Source organism: Podarcis muralis, chromosome 13 (assembly GCF_964188315.1).
Source record: "Podarcis muralis chromosome 13, rPodMur119.hap1.1, whole genome shotgun sequence".
In the NCBI taxonomy this organism is placed as follows: Eukaryota; Metazoa; Chordata; class Lepidosauria; order Squamata; family Lacertidae; genus Podarcis; species Podarcis muralis.
In genome coordinates, this window is record NC_135667.1 from 48,063,866 (window position 1) to 48,077,821 (window position 13,956).

The 13,956-nt window shown below is 44.8% G+C and overlaps 1 gene segment (V, D, J or C); it reads left to right on the top strand.

Annotated features, from left to right (window-relative positions):
• Nucleotides 1–611: 611 nt before the first annotated feature.
• LOC144325150 (Ig kappa chain V region Mem5-like) lies at nt 612–12,305 on the top strand. The segment is given in 4 exon segments: nt 612–747; nt 835–1,129; nt 8,505–8,542; nt 11,921–12,305. Coding segments are annotated over 4 exon segments (708 nt in total).
• Nucleotides 12,306–13,956: the final 1,651 nt, after the last annotated feature.

Genomic DNA, 13,956 nt, shown 5'->3' on the forward strand with positions numbered 1-13,956 from the left:
CCTCACCCCCAAGTGCTGTTTTCAGTAAACAGCAGATTTGAACAGATCTCTGTGTGTCATACCCTCCAACATTTCTCCAATGAAAATAAGGATATCCTATCCTATTACTATTACTATTACTATCACTTCTTTTACTATTACTGTTACTATTACTATTACTATTACTACCCACCCATCTGACTGGGTTGCCCCAGCCGCTCTGGGCAGCTTCCAACATATATAAAAACGTAATAAAACATTAAACATTTTTTAAAAAAAAACTTCCCTGCACAGGATTGCCTTCAGACAGCTCTGCTGTCGTTTATCTCCATACCCGACAACATTTCTCCAATGAAAATAGGAACATCCTTAGGAATCTAAGTATCAAATCAGAATCCGGGACGGCTTCTCTAAATCAGGGACGTCCCTGGAAAATAGGGTCTGTCATTCATTGATCTCAGTAAGATTTCTGTCCGTGTCTTCCTTGAGTTCCTTCTGCATCATGAGCTAGAACCTCCTCCATGACACTTCTTCTGCCTTGAAGCACAATCCCGACAGGAAGGGGCATTAAATCCCTTGCGCCTCTTCTACTCATTTGCATCGATTTCCATTCTTGACACGTAATTACTGCTCCAATTTTATCCCCATCATTCTGAAGCTGGGCTGCTTGGTGGCGATAATAACTGGGAGGCAACAGAAAGAGTTACGTTAACAGCACCATCATGTTACAGATTTGTTCCATTTGGCTCATCTTGTGTTTCTTGGAGGGTAAGTTTTAAGAGTGGTGCTGTTCTCTCTGAGCTTCTAAGGTAAATGTAATGGATTTACGATTGTGCTTTATTCCTCTCCTCCTAGAATCCATGGGACAGATTGTCGTCACCCAGACCCCAGCTTCCATAGAGGCACGTTTTGGGGACAGAGTGTCCATCGACTGCCAAGCTTCCTCTTCCGTGGTTGATGATATGGCCTTATATCAGTTTAAACCAGGACAGAGACCCAAGCTACTTATTCATGATGCTACGAGCCGTTTTGAAGGGACCCCAGATCGCTTCAATGGTACCTACAATAACACTGACTTCTCCTTCACCATCAGCGACGTCCGTGCCGAGGACGAAGCAGACTATTACTGTGTCCAAAACTACAGCTTTCCTCTCCACAGTGATACACTTCAGTACAAAAACCACCTCAGTGAATTAAGGCAGGGGAGAGAAATGGAACTGGTGTTTTGCAGCACCACCACCACCACCCTTCTAGCTTGCTAGAATGGAGGGTGAGAGAACAACTGAAAGCCCATGCAGATCAACCAAAAGAAAGCCAGGATTTTGGATTCTCTAAGAACTTTGCTTCCAGGGAAGCTGTGCACAGTTAAAGAGGCGGCAACTTCACCTCAGCCTGAGTCCGAGGCACAGGTGCATCAGAAGCTGCCTTGCACTGAGTCAAACTATTGGTCCACCCAGCCCAGGGCTAGACTAACCACTAAGCAAGATAAGGACACAGGCGGTACAGTGGTCTAAACCACTGAGCCTAGGGCTTGCCGGTCGGAAGGTCGGCAGTTCGAATCCCTGCGACAGAGTGAGCTCCTGTTGCTCGGTCCCAGCTCCTGCCCACCTAGCAGTTCAAAAGTAGATAAATAGGTACCACTCCGGCGTGAAGGTAAATGGCGTTTCCGTGTGCTGCTCTGGTTTGCCAGAAGCGGCTTAGTCATGCTGGCCACATGACCCAGAAAAACTGTCTGCGGACAAATGCCGGCTCCCTTGGCCTGTAAAGCGAGATGAGTGCCGCAACCCCAGAGTCATTCACGACTGGACTTAACTGTCAGGGGTCCTTTACTTTACCTAAGATAAGGACATGCTGGGTTCAACCCATGTTCAGCTGCAACTGACATTATTCTGTTTCGTTGTGTTTGCGGCCAATAAAGGCTCTGTAACCATGTCAGTACACATAACTGACCACTTCATTTCTGGTTTGCATGAAATCATTTCCAAATAAGGAATATGATTTGTAAGGATCACATTTCCAGAGTGGGGTGGAGGAAGTCAATACATCGATAACTGTTGCGACTAAGTGTCTGCAAGTGCTGTGTAGGATGCGTGAAACAAGTACAATGGAGTACCCATGGATTTGGGCTGTGTTTTGCACTCTGATTTCACAATAAAATCATCTGGGAAGAAAGAAGCAACCAAATCAATTTTATAGGAGGGAGGGAAAGACATGACATGGTAAATCACCACATAACTGTCACTCTGATTGGTTAAATCCTAAATTGTATCGTTTTCCAACACAGTTAAGAAAACTGGAAGCAAAGAAGTATTAACCGTAAACGAAGGGCCCTGAGTTGACATTGGCCTATCATATTCCAACATACACAGTTATTTTATATTCCACATTAGAGCTTTCCGTAATTCCCACTCAGCCTCACTAACAACATATCCTCCAATGTTACCTTCTTCATATTGGGCTTTTTGAAGACAATGTGCATTTTAAATTGGAAATGCCCATTCAGTGCTTATTTGAGTTCATAACACTGACAAAGTTAGTTGAGCCAACTGGAACAGCTCATGAGTCCCATGACGTGGTGAGCACTTTTGACGTGCTTTTGAACTGCGCGGTTGGCAGGAGCTGGGACCGAACAATGGAAGATCACCTTGTCGCGGGGATTCGAACCGCCGACCTTCCGATCTGCAAGTCCAAGCAGCGCAGTGGTTTAAACCATAGCGCCACCCACATCCCTCTATTCAACAATAGCTCATCTTAACAAGAGTTTCAGAAGGTCATGCTACTTCAAGTTATCTCTTGACTTCAGGAATGATTCCAGCTCACCCTTGTTCCTGTTCTGTACATGGAATATGAAGACTGGAGTTATGGGATGGTGATTCTATATCCATATTATTGGCATGAAGAACAACTCCCTTCCTCCTCCAAGACAACATGTGACGACACTTTAATTCTGTCCATGTCAAACAGCATCATATTTAGGTTCTAGGTATGTAGCTGCAAGTATCACTTCATATTCAAACTGCTGCTTTTCATATATATTTTTCCTCATGCTGCCTACCAATGTGCTAGAAAACTCTATTGACTGCACTTTAGCAATTGCCAGCTGGCACCTCGACCATGCCCCACTGAAATCCCCTGTGGCCACCCGCTCAGATGGCAGAATTAGCGTTGCCACTTGGGCAGGTGCTGGTGCAGCTGTCAAATTTCTGAACTGATATTCAGTCCTCGTCACAGGTTCCCGTGGCCCCAAATTGCTATGTCTTGACACAACTCCCATCGTTCCAACAGTCTCTCCAACATGGCACAGCTTCGGCGCCGTCTTGGAGGGCAATTCAAGTTGTGATTCTACCATTCTCTCTCTCTCTCTCTCTCTCTCTCTCTCTCTCTCTCTCTCTCTCTCTCACACACACACACACACACACACACACACACACACACCACTCTCCCAATGGCCAAGTTGACCCACTGAACCCCCTTGCTGAGGGGGATCCAAACCTTGCTCCACCACCCAGAGTATATTCAGAAGCTGGCTGAGCTCTGCATTGTGGGAGGGGGGGGGGGGGAATTAGATCAACTGATGGATCAACAGATCAATCAATCAATCAATCAATCAATCAATCAATCAATGCCACCTTTGCTCCAAGGAGCTCAGGCTGGCTTACATAATTCTCCCTTTCCCATTGTATTGTTACAACAACCCTGTGAGGTATGTTGGGGTGTGAGAGGGTGTGGTTAGTTCAAGCTCATCCTGAGAACTCCTTGGCTGAGTGAGATTTGGACCCTGGTTGGCTCGTGCCATTCCAACACACTAACTGCTACAGTGCCCTGGCTCTCTGGATATCAATTCAGGAGATGAGATACAGCTCTAATGGAGAAATCCACACATTATTTGAGATTTCAACAAGAACTAGACAAAAAATATATCAATGAAAGACCTAAGCTGAGAACTAAGGACCTGAAAAGACAGAAGAGGGGTAACTTTGTGAGATGCTTGGGTTGCCAAGACAGCTCACTGCTTCTCTCAAGGGCATCAGAGGGGATTACAGTGGATTATAGTTCATCATAGGGACACAGGTGGCGCTGTGGGTTAAACCACAAAGCCTAGGACTTCCCGATCAGAAGGTCGGCGGTTCGAATCCCTGCAACGTGGTGAGCTCCTGCTGTTCAGTCCCAGCTCCTGCCAACCTAGCAGTTCAAAAGCACCTCAAAGTGTAAGTAGATAACTAGGTACTGCTCCGGCGGGGAGGCAAACAGGGTTTCAGTGTGCTTCTCTGGTTCGCCAGAAGGGGCTTAGTCATGCTCGCCACATGACCCAGAAGCTGTACGCCGGCTACCTCAGCCAAAAAAGCGAGATGAGCGCCGCAACCCCAGAGTCGGTCACGACTGGACCTAATGGTCAGGGGTCCCTTTACCTTTACCTTTATAGTTCATCATGTTTGAACAAGCAACAGCCTTTAATCAAGATCCACTGAACTGAGAGGAGAAAGCCATTGAGGGGTTAAGGTACTCTCCACTACAGGACAGCGTTCCTGAACTGTGAATTTAGTGTCTCCTCCCCTTTACCTCCTTGCTTCTGCTATAACAACTGATGGCTGATACAGTGGTACCTTGGGGTACATATGCTTCAGATTACAGACTCCGCTAACCCAGAAATATTACCTCAGGTTAAGAACGTTGCTTCAGGATGAGAATAGAAATCGTGCTCCGGCGGCATGGCGGCAGCAGGAGGCCCCATTAGCTAAAGTGGTGCTTCAGGTTAAGAACAGACCTCCGGAACGAATTAAGTACTTAACCCGAGGTACCACTGTACTGTTAAGCAAAATACCCAGTTCAAACCTTAAACTACGCCTGTCTTCCTTCTGGTGAGACAAAAACCATGCTCTGCCTCAAGTAATACTACCAACCCATATTTTCCTCCTATAGTTGTTGTTTAGTCGTTTAGTCGTGTCCGACTCTTTGTGACCCCATGGACCAAAGCACGCCAGGCACTCCTGTCTTCCACTGCCTCCTGCAGTTTGGTTAAACTCATGCTGGTAGCTTCGAGAACGCTGTCCAACCATCTCTTGAGAGTCCCATGGACTGCAAGAAGATCAAATGTATCCATTCTTAAGGAAATCAGCCCTGAGTGCTCACTGGAAGGACAGATCGTGAAGTTGAGGCTCCAATACTTTGGCCACCTCATGAGAAGAGAAGACTCCCTGGAAAAGACCCTGATGTTGGGAAAGATGGAGGGCACAAGGAGAAGGGGACGACAGAGGATGAGATGGTTGGATAGTGTTCTCGAAGCTACAAACATGAGCCTGACCAAACTGCGGGAGGCGGTGGAAAACAGGAGTGCCTGGCGTGCTCTGGTCCATGGGGTCATGAAGAGACAGTCGAACTGTCTTCTTGAACGGATTATGTTCGACAACCGAGGTTCCACTGTACACAAAAACATAACAAGACATCAAACAAGACTATACAGGGCTGCCTTCAGGTGTCTTCTAAAGCTTTTATAGTTACTTATCTCCATGGCTCTGGGGGTCACATAACTGCCAAAATTCCTCTGATGGAAACAGGGACATCCTAAGGAAAAGTGGAACATGCCAGCATCAAATCAAAAACTGAGATGGTTTCTGGAAATCCAGGACTGTCCCTGGAAAGGAAGGGACCCTTGGAGGGTCTGTGTTCCCTCACCTTTCTGGTTCCCCAGGCCTGTTCTAGACTTCACAATGGTTCATATTTGCAGAGCGCTTATGAGAAAGCTAATCTCTTGGCATGCACATAGAACAAAGGTTTCACACCTAGTTGTGTATATTTACAATGCATGCGCTTAATGGACGGGAAAATGGGGAAACATGAAAGAATGAAGAGAGGCAACGGAGACTAAGCGTGGTATTGGCATGATCGATCCTACATATGAGTGCAAGTATGCTATAGACAGTGCTAGACAATTCTTGGACCAAAAATTATCCATTAATGAAGATGATTGTATCTGAGGAGGTGAGAACTTCTCTTTGTTTCATTAAGTTTGCTTGAAATCTCCCTTGCTTTCTTTCTGCTTTTTGCATTGCAACATCCACCACAGACATTTATTCTGCCCTGAAGCATGATCCCACAGGGAGGGACATTCTTCTACTCGTTTGCATAGATTTCCATCCTTGACACTTCATAACCCCCCCAGTTTTATCCCCGTCGTTCTGGAGGGGTTGTCTGGCGGTGAGAATATCCCAGAGGGAAAGGTTTCATGAACAGCAGCATCATGTTTCAGATTTGTTTGATTTGGCTGGTCTCAAGTTTCTTTGAGGGTAGGTTTTAAGGCAGGGGTAGGCAAGCTAAAGCCCTTGGGCCAGATGTGGCCCAATCGCCTTCTCAATCCGGCCTGCGGACGGTCAAGGAATCAGTGTGTTTTTACATGAGTAGAATGTATGCTTTTATTTAAAATGCATCTCTGGGTTATTTGTGGGGCATAGGAATTTGTTCATTCCCCCCCCCCCCAAAAAATATAGTCTGGTCCACCACATGGTCTGAGGGACGGTGGACCAGCCCACGGCTAAAAAAGGTTGCTGACCCCTGTTTTAAGGGAAGTGTTGTTCTTCCTGAGTTTCTCTGGGAAATGGGCTGCCTTCACCATCTTCTTTTCTTTCCTCCTAGAATCCAGGGGGCAGATTGTCATCACTCAGACATCAGCTTCCCTACAGGCAAGTCCTGGGGACAGAGTCACCATCCTGTGCAGGGCTTCCTCTTCTGTCAGCAGCAATATGGACTTCTATCAGTTTAAACCAGGGCAGAAACCCAAGGTGCTGATTTATTCAGGTTCAAGCCGTTTTGGAGAGACTCCGGATCGTTTCAGTGGCAGCCACAGCAACACTGACTTCTCCTTCACAATCAACGGTGTCCATGCTGAGGACGAGGCAGAATACTACTGTTTCCAGCGCCAAAAGTTCCCTCTCCAAAGTGAGACAATTCAGTACAAAAACCAGCTTGGTGGCCTAAGACGGCAGGAAGGAATGACAGTGGGTGTTCTGCATCAGCGGCATTCATTGGCAGAGCATCTTTTTTGAAGTCAGTAGGTGTGGCGATCACACAGGGTCCCCGGACGTTTGACGGTCGATTGATCCCTGTGCCACCACTGTGCTCACTTCCCCACTGCCACCAACCAGTAAAAAGTAAGGTAAAGGGACCCCTGACTATTAGGTCCAGTCATGGCCGACTCTGGGGTTGCAGCGCTCATCTCGCTTTATTGGCCGAGGGAGCCAGTGTACAGCTTCCGGGTCACGTGGCCAGCTTGACTAAGCCGCTTCTGGCGAACCGGAGCAGCGCACAGAAACGCAGACTTCACCTGACTCAGTTGGAGGAGCGTGAGTATCTTAATCTCAGGGTGGTGGGTCAGAGCCCCACATTGGGCAAAAGATCCCTGCTTTGCATGGGGTTGGTCTAGATGACCCTCGTGGTCCCTTCCAACTCTTCCAAGTCTATGATTCTATGAGTATGAGAAGACCACAGCTGAAATTCTGGACTCTACAGCAATACATTAATTTGCGAATCAGGTATTTCCAGGGAATGTCATGTTTGCCCAGAGTTAACTCTGTCAGAGGCAGAATTCTGATCACTGGTGCGATAAGGATAATAATAATAATAATAATAATAATAATAATAATAATTTATTTATACCCCACCCATCTGGCTGGGTTTCCCCAGCCACTCTGGGCGGCTTCCAACAGAACACCAAAATACAATAACCTATTAAACATTAAAAGCTTCCCTAAACAGGGCTGCCTTCAGATGTCTTCTAAAAGTTGATAGTTGTTTATTTCCTTGACATCTGGTGGGAGGGCGTTCCACAGGGCAGGTGCCACCACCGAGAAGGCCCTCTGCCTGGTTCCCTGTAACTTGGCTTCTCGCAGCAAGGGAACCACCAGAAGGCCCTCGGCGCTGGACCTCAGATAAAAATCGTAAACCGGTGAAGTTCTTTTCAAAGGGTACACAGTGGGCCTCTTATCCCTGTGGTGTCAGATATATCAACCTGATGTCGTAATCATTTGAAAGTGTACGTTGCAACAGGTAAAACGTGTAAGTCCTTCAAGGAGCTGAGGACAAAAGTGGTCAGAGTTAAACCCATTGTAAGTTTAGACAGTGTTGTGTCATTTGTGCATTTACCTTGCAGGAAAAGGCCCTATCTTTTCTGGGACGGGGATTGTTTTGCAACAGCTTCAAATCAGCTTTAATTGTGCAGATTTTGCTGGGATATGTTTGGAACCCTTTGTGGGTTTACTTTTCCGTTCAATGCCATTTGCTTCCAGGTAGGTGAGCTTAAGACTGCCACCTAAGTGAAGAAAATAGACATCGTTTTTCTCTGTTAACGACTACGCTTAATGTTCCACTTTGTAGGCACTCAGTTTGTCGTGAGACTGGTACCTTGTTTCCAGATCTCTAGGAGTGAAACCGCTTTGCTTACTCGCAAAAACTTTCAAATCTTCCCTTCAGTAGCCACAGTTGGGAGGGACTTGGGTTTCTGCCGAGGGCATGAGCAATGGCAAACCACTGTGGCTCATTTTTGGTGGCGGGACCAAGTTAGAAATCACACGTACGTTTGTTTTCTCTCTCTGTTGCTTTGGGGTACAGTGTGTCGGAAATCTATATTTTCATTTTTGTTGAGTGTTGGCAAGCATCTGGGCATTGGGAGAAAAACTACACAAGCTGGGGAATGGACGATGATGACAGAAAACTGAGGTAGGGTTTGGGATTGTATTTTTCCCTAACTGAAGCTGCTAAGAGCTCCGTAGGGTGGTCAGTAAAAAACTTCATCGTGCGGGAAAATGCTGCAATTCACTCTCAGCAATGGGACCAAACGGGAGATAAAAGAGTGAGTATTTTATTGTTCTCTTGTGTCACCTCTGCCTCGTTCCCCACAATGTCTTGAGCTCTGCATGAAATTGATGCTAGCAGAATTTCTAGCCAAAGCTGCAGTAAAGATGCGAATAACATCTCTAACTGGTTTAATTTGGTATGAGCCAAGTGATATCCAATGGAGAGCCAATTTAAAGAAACAGTTTAAAGGTTTTCAGAACGTAGGGAGTCGTCCCAGAAGCTAAATCGGGTTGCCTCTAGACAAACCAATAACCAAAAACAGACTTACTGTTTTAAAAAACTGCTAATTGTTGAAAACTTGATGAAGAAACCAGATCACAGACAGAGAAGTGCAGAAAAAAAGAACTGAATATTCAGTTGAAACAAAATTCCCCTTTCTACACTTTACCAGGTTTTTACACTGGGTGTTCAGCAGTTGCTAATAAAAACATGTAACCTTCATAGAAAGTGCTTTATTTGAAATAAATTACAGTGGGGAGGGAAGGTGGTTTTTTTGCACTATCAAGCGCTTGGAAACGAGCCCTGTTCATTTCAGGGGAATTTATTTCAATGTAAATGGGCACAATTTGGAATATTTTGGTACCCTTAAGTCCCAATGGATGGCTGGGTGATAAAAGTTAGGTAACTCCTCGCTTGACTGCATAGAACCAAACCTGCCATCATATGTAAACTTATTTGGGGGGGGGGCAGGGAAATTCAATTAAACCTGCATAGGATTGGTTTGTATGGCACCACTGGGTATCGATTTAGCACACATTCATCTGAATGAATGGAAAGGAATCCCTTCGGAGCAGTGAACAGTGATTTATGCACTTGATAAAGTAGCAAGAACACAACAGATGATTTCTGGACTCATTAATTTGAGAATACATTAATCTGAAAATACAGGTATTTCTAGGTGAGATCCTATTTGTAGTTAAGTCTAGCATTGTAACTAAGTTGCTAGAAATACTCTATCATTGATTTTCACAGGGGTTTTAGTCTGACTGTTCTGAAAAAACCTATGTTAGAAACAGATATAGATATAGCTCTATAGACTACCGTAATTGGAGGACCTTTGCCCAAATGGCACAGTAAAGCCCTTTTCTCTCTCTTTTGGCTGTGGCGTACCATGCATATTGATGGTGCGGTGCAAATATATTGATTGATCAACAAATACATTTGATAAATCAAAATCTGTTCTATCACAGATAAGTCAGGAGGAACCTAAAAAAATAAAAATAAGCAGGAATTTTGTCAATGCGCTCTGTCAAAGGCAACTGGGATTGAAGATGCTATTAATTTAGAGCAGAGACAGAATTCTGCAATAAGGAAAGTTAGGGGGGAAAGAAAAAGAGTGAAATTTCAAGGCTATTTTCAAAGCGAATATAGTGTTTATTTTGTCCCTACCAATTTGATGGTGCAATACTTTGCACAGATCACTTACAGCAAGTAAAATGAAATGTATGTCCTTTACGAAACTTAGAGCACAAGCTGATCAATGTTAAGCCCACTGAATGCTTAGCACATGCTTAATTATTTGCTGTTGAAATTAATAGGGGGACTTCACATTTTACTGGTTTGGGCCATTGTTAGTTACTTGGGCATTTCTGAAGTAATCAAGAAAGGAGAAACAATGTAAAATATGGTAAAAACGTAAGTTTTAAGATGGAATATAGAATTTAACTCTCCTATGTGATTTATGCATTGGTGCTTAGCGAACGGTTTAAACAGCACGTTTCATTTATAGGATATAAAATGTAAGAACCATGTATGAAGAAGTAAAGAAATATCTGCACTTACACTCTAGCCAAATTTATAACAATGCACCACACACCAATTATCCAAGCCAAAGTAATGCAGAATGTTTCTAATTTTGCAGCTTTCTGTATGTGTTCTCCCCACGAGCTCAAATTCTCTGTGCCTGCTGCCCCACATTAGGACAGGGCTGTAATGCCCTTTGCAGCACCCAGATATGAAAATTGGCCTGTGGAGTCTTTTCTCCTGTTTTAACTTTACTCAGTAAAGACTGAAAGATACGACTAGGAAACGTTCACTTTAAAAATGTGTTGAACTATTTCTTTTACAACGACATCTGCCAAACTTTAGATCAGTTTTCTGCACTGTGTCTTGTCTGAGGGTCTGCTGAGCCCAAATTTTACTTTCCTGCAGTACAGACACTGTCACGAACACTGTAGGATTTTGAATTTCTATGGTTTTCAGAGCAACCGTGTCCATGTTTGCACGGCAATGAGACATTCTCAATTCAGCAGGGTTCACTTCCAGATAAGAGGACGTAGGGTTGCGGCTTGAAGTCTTTTCTGTACCTTTAACAGCTGTTTAATCTGCGGACATCATCAGCAAGAATAAAAGCATTACACCTCCAATCAGTTTCAGAATGTTGGGCTGCTCCTAAATAATAATAATAATAATAATAATAATAATAATAATAATAATAATAATAAAAAATACCCCACCCATCTGGCTGGGTTTCCCCAGCCACTCTGAGTGGCTTCCAACAGAATATTATAATACAATAGTCTATTAAACATTAAAAGCTTCCCTAAACAGGGCTGCCTTCAGATGTCTTTTAAAAGTTTGGTAGTTGTTGTTCTCTTTGACATCTGGTGGGAGGGCGTTCCACAGGGCGGGTGCCACTACCAAGAAGGCCCTCTGCCTGGTTCCCTGTAACTTGGCTTCTCACAGTGAGGGAACCACCAGAAGGCCCTCGGCGCTGGACCTCAGTGTCCAGGTAGAATGATGAGGGTGGAGACGCTAAATGTGTGGGGGAAGCAGTAATAATGATGATGATGATGATGATGGTGATGATGTTGGCAAATCTGAGCCTGAATGCTATTTGCATTTCTGGTCTGATCAAGGTGTCCAACTAGGGGGTGTCATGAAACAGCAGCAAATACTTCACTTATTTATTGGGGGGGGTGAAGAAGTAGAGGGGAAACTTGTGGATTTGCGTTGCCTCAGGCACTTGGTACCTTCACAATTTTACAGCAGCGCCATTTGCAGCAAAATGTTTTGTACTATCACTGTGTTCTTTCAATGGCCCTCTGGTACACCTGAATGATGCAATATTCCGTGTTATTGTTTGTTTACGCAGGAAGAGAAGATTCCACCCCATCGGCACTCATTTATCCACCCTCGCCGGAGCAACTTAAAACGGATTCAGTCACTGCGGTGTGCCTGGTCAGCACGTTCTACCCAAGCAGCCTGACCGTGGCCTGGAAAGTGGACGGCATTCCTGTCACTGAGGGCGTCCAAACCAGCCCCCCAGCGTCGGATACAGACAACACCTATAAGCTGAGCAGCACCCTGACACTCCCTACATCAGATTTCAACACCCACAAATTATACAGTTGTGAAGTGACGCACAAAACATTGTCCAGTCCTCTTGTGAAGAGTTTTAGGAGGTCTGAGCTTTCCAGATAGGCCCCTCTATAAAGCAGGCTCTTCTTTTACTGGTCATTTATGGTCATTCCCCTGTTTACCACGCCTATCAGAAATCCCCTTAGTATTATGACTGTAGGAAATATCTCATATTGCATGTCCTTTCTCTGCAGTCTGTAACTTCTTCCACGTCCTTTTTTCTCTTACTGATATCACGTTAACCTTGGGAAATGATATAAATGCAGAAATAAACGCATTATCTTGAAAAGCAATGTGCCTCCCTCTGCTTCTTGTTTTCAGGGTCGCAATCAATGGAAATCAAGCAAAATCAGATTAATTATAATACTTAATGGGGCGGTGGGTTGAGGGGAGAGGGCAGGTTGCTGCTTGCTATTGATCCTAAGGCATAATGAATCAACCGTAAGGAATCAATATGATGGTAACCGTAGGTGTGGTTGGTAAAAGATCTTAGGGAGCCAGTGTGGTGTAGTGGTTAAGAGCAGTAGTCTCGTAATCTGGTGAACTGGGTTCGCTTCCCCGCTCCTCCACATGCAGCTGCTGGGTGACCTGGGGCCAGTCACACTTCTCTGAAGTCTCTCAGCCCCACTCAGATCACAGACTGTGTGTTGTCAGGGAGGAAGGGAAAGGAGAATGTTAGCCGCTTTGAGACTCCTTCGGGTAGTGATAAAGCGGGATATCAAATCCAAACTACTCCTCCTCCTCCTCCTCCTCTTCTTCTTCTAACTTCTACCTGCTCTGAAACGACTTTTCAAGTCCCAGCAAATATGGCTGCCTGTGGTTACTACTGAACGGGTGAGAATTTGTTGGTTGGTTGCCATGGTGCACAGTTAGAGGGTACATATCCTTTTTTTAAAAAAACAAAACTTTTTTTTATTCAAAATTAAAACAAAACATATCATCCAAAAACATATCATCCTTATTCCCCCCCATTTTTCCACCCTCCCCCACAAAACCCACCCACTCACCCCGACCCCCCGGCTTCCCTCAGTTCCAGTCTTTGATTTCTCTATGAATGCTGTTTTCTGCATTTTACACAGTTGTATAGATCCTCAAACTATTTAGCTGATTATTATCAATAAAGAGTTTGTGAATGCTTATTCAAAGCCAGCCAAGGAGTCCAATTCGCTTTGCTGCGTCTTCAAATACTTTGTAAAGGGTTCCCATTCATCTTTAAAGTCACAGTTATCCTTGTCCCGTAGCTTATATCTCAGTTTTGCCAGTTCTGCATAGTCCATCAATTTTTCTTGCCATGATTCTTTAGTTGGGGTAGAGGGTACATTTATAGCACCAACCTATATCCATTTCCCCTTCATGGATCACTGCCTTGCCGTGGCGAAGGGGCTTGAATAACTCAGAGAAGCTATGAGCTATGCCATGTAGGGCCACCCAAGATAGACAGGTCATAGTGGAGAGTTTTGACCAAACGTGATCCACCAGGAGCAGGAACTGGCAAGCCACTCCAGTATCCCTGCCAAGAAAACTCCATGGACAAAGGCAACAGGCATGTAAAAGTTATGACGCTGGAAGATGAGCCCCTCAGGTCAGAAGGCGTCCAACATGCTACTGAGGAAGAACGGAGGACAAGTACAAGTAGATTCAGAGCTGATGAAGCGGCTGGGCCAAAGCCGAAAGGACGCTCAGTTGCGGATATGCCTGGAAGCGAAAGGAAAGTCCAATGCTGTAAAGAAAAATATTGCATAGGAACCTGGAATGTAAGAACCATGAACC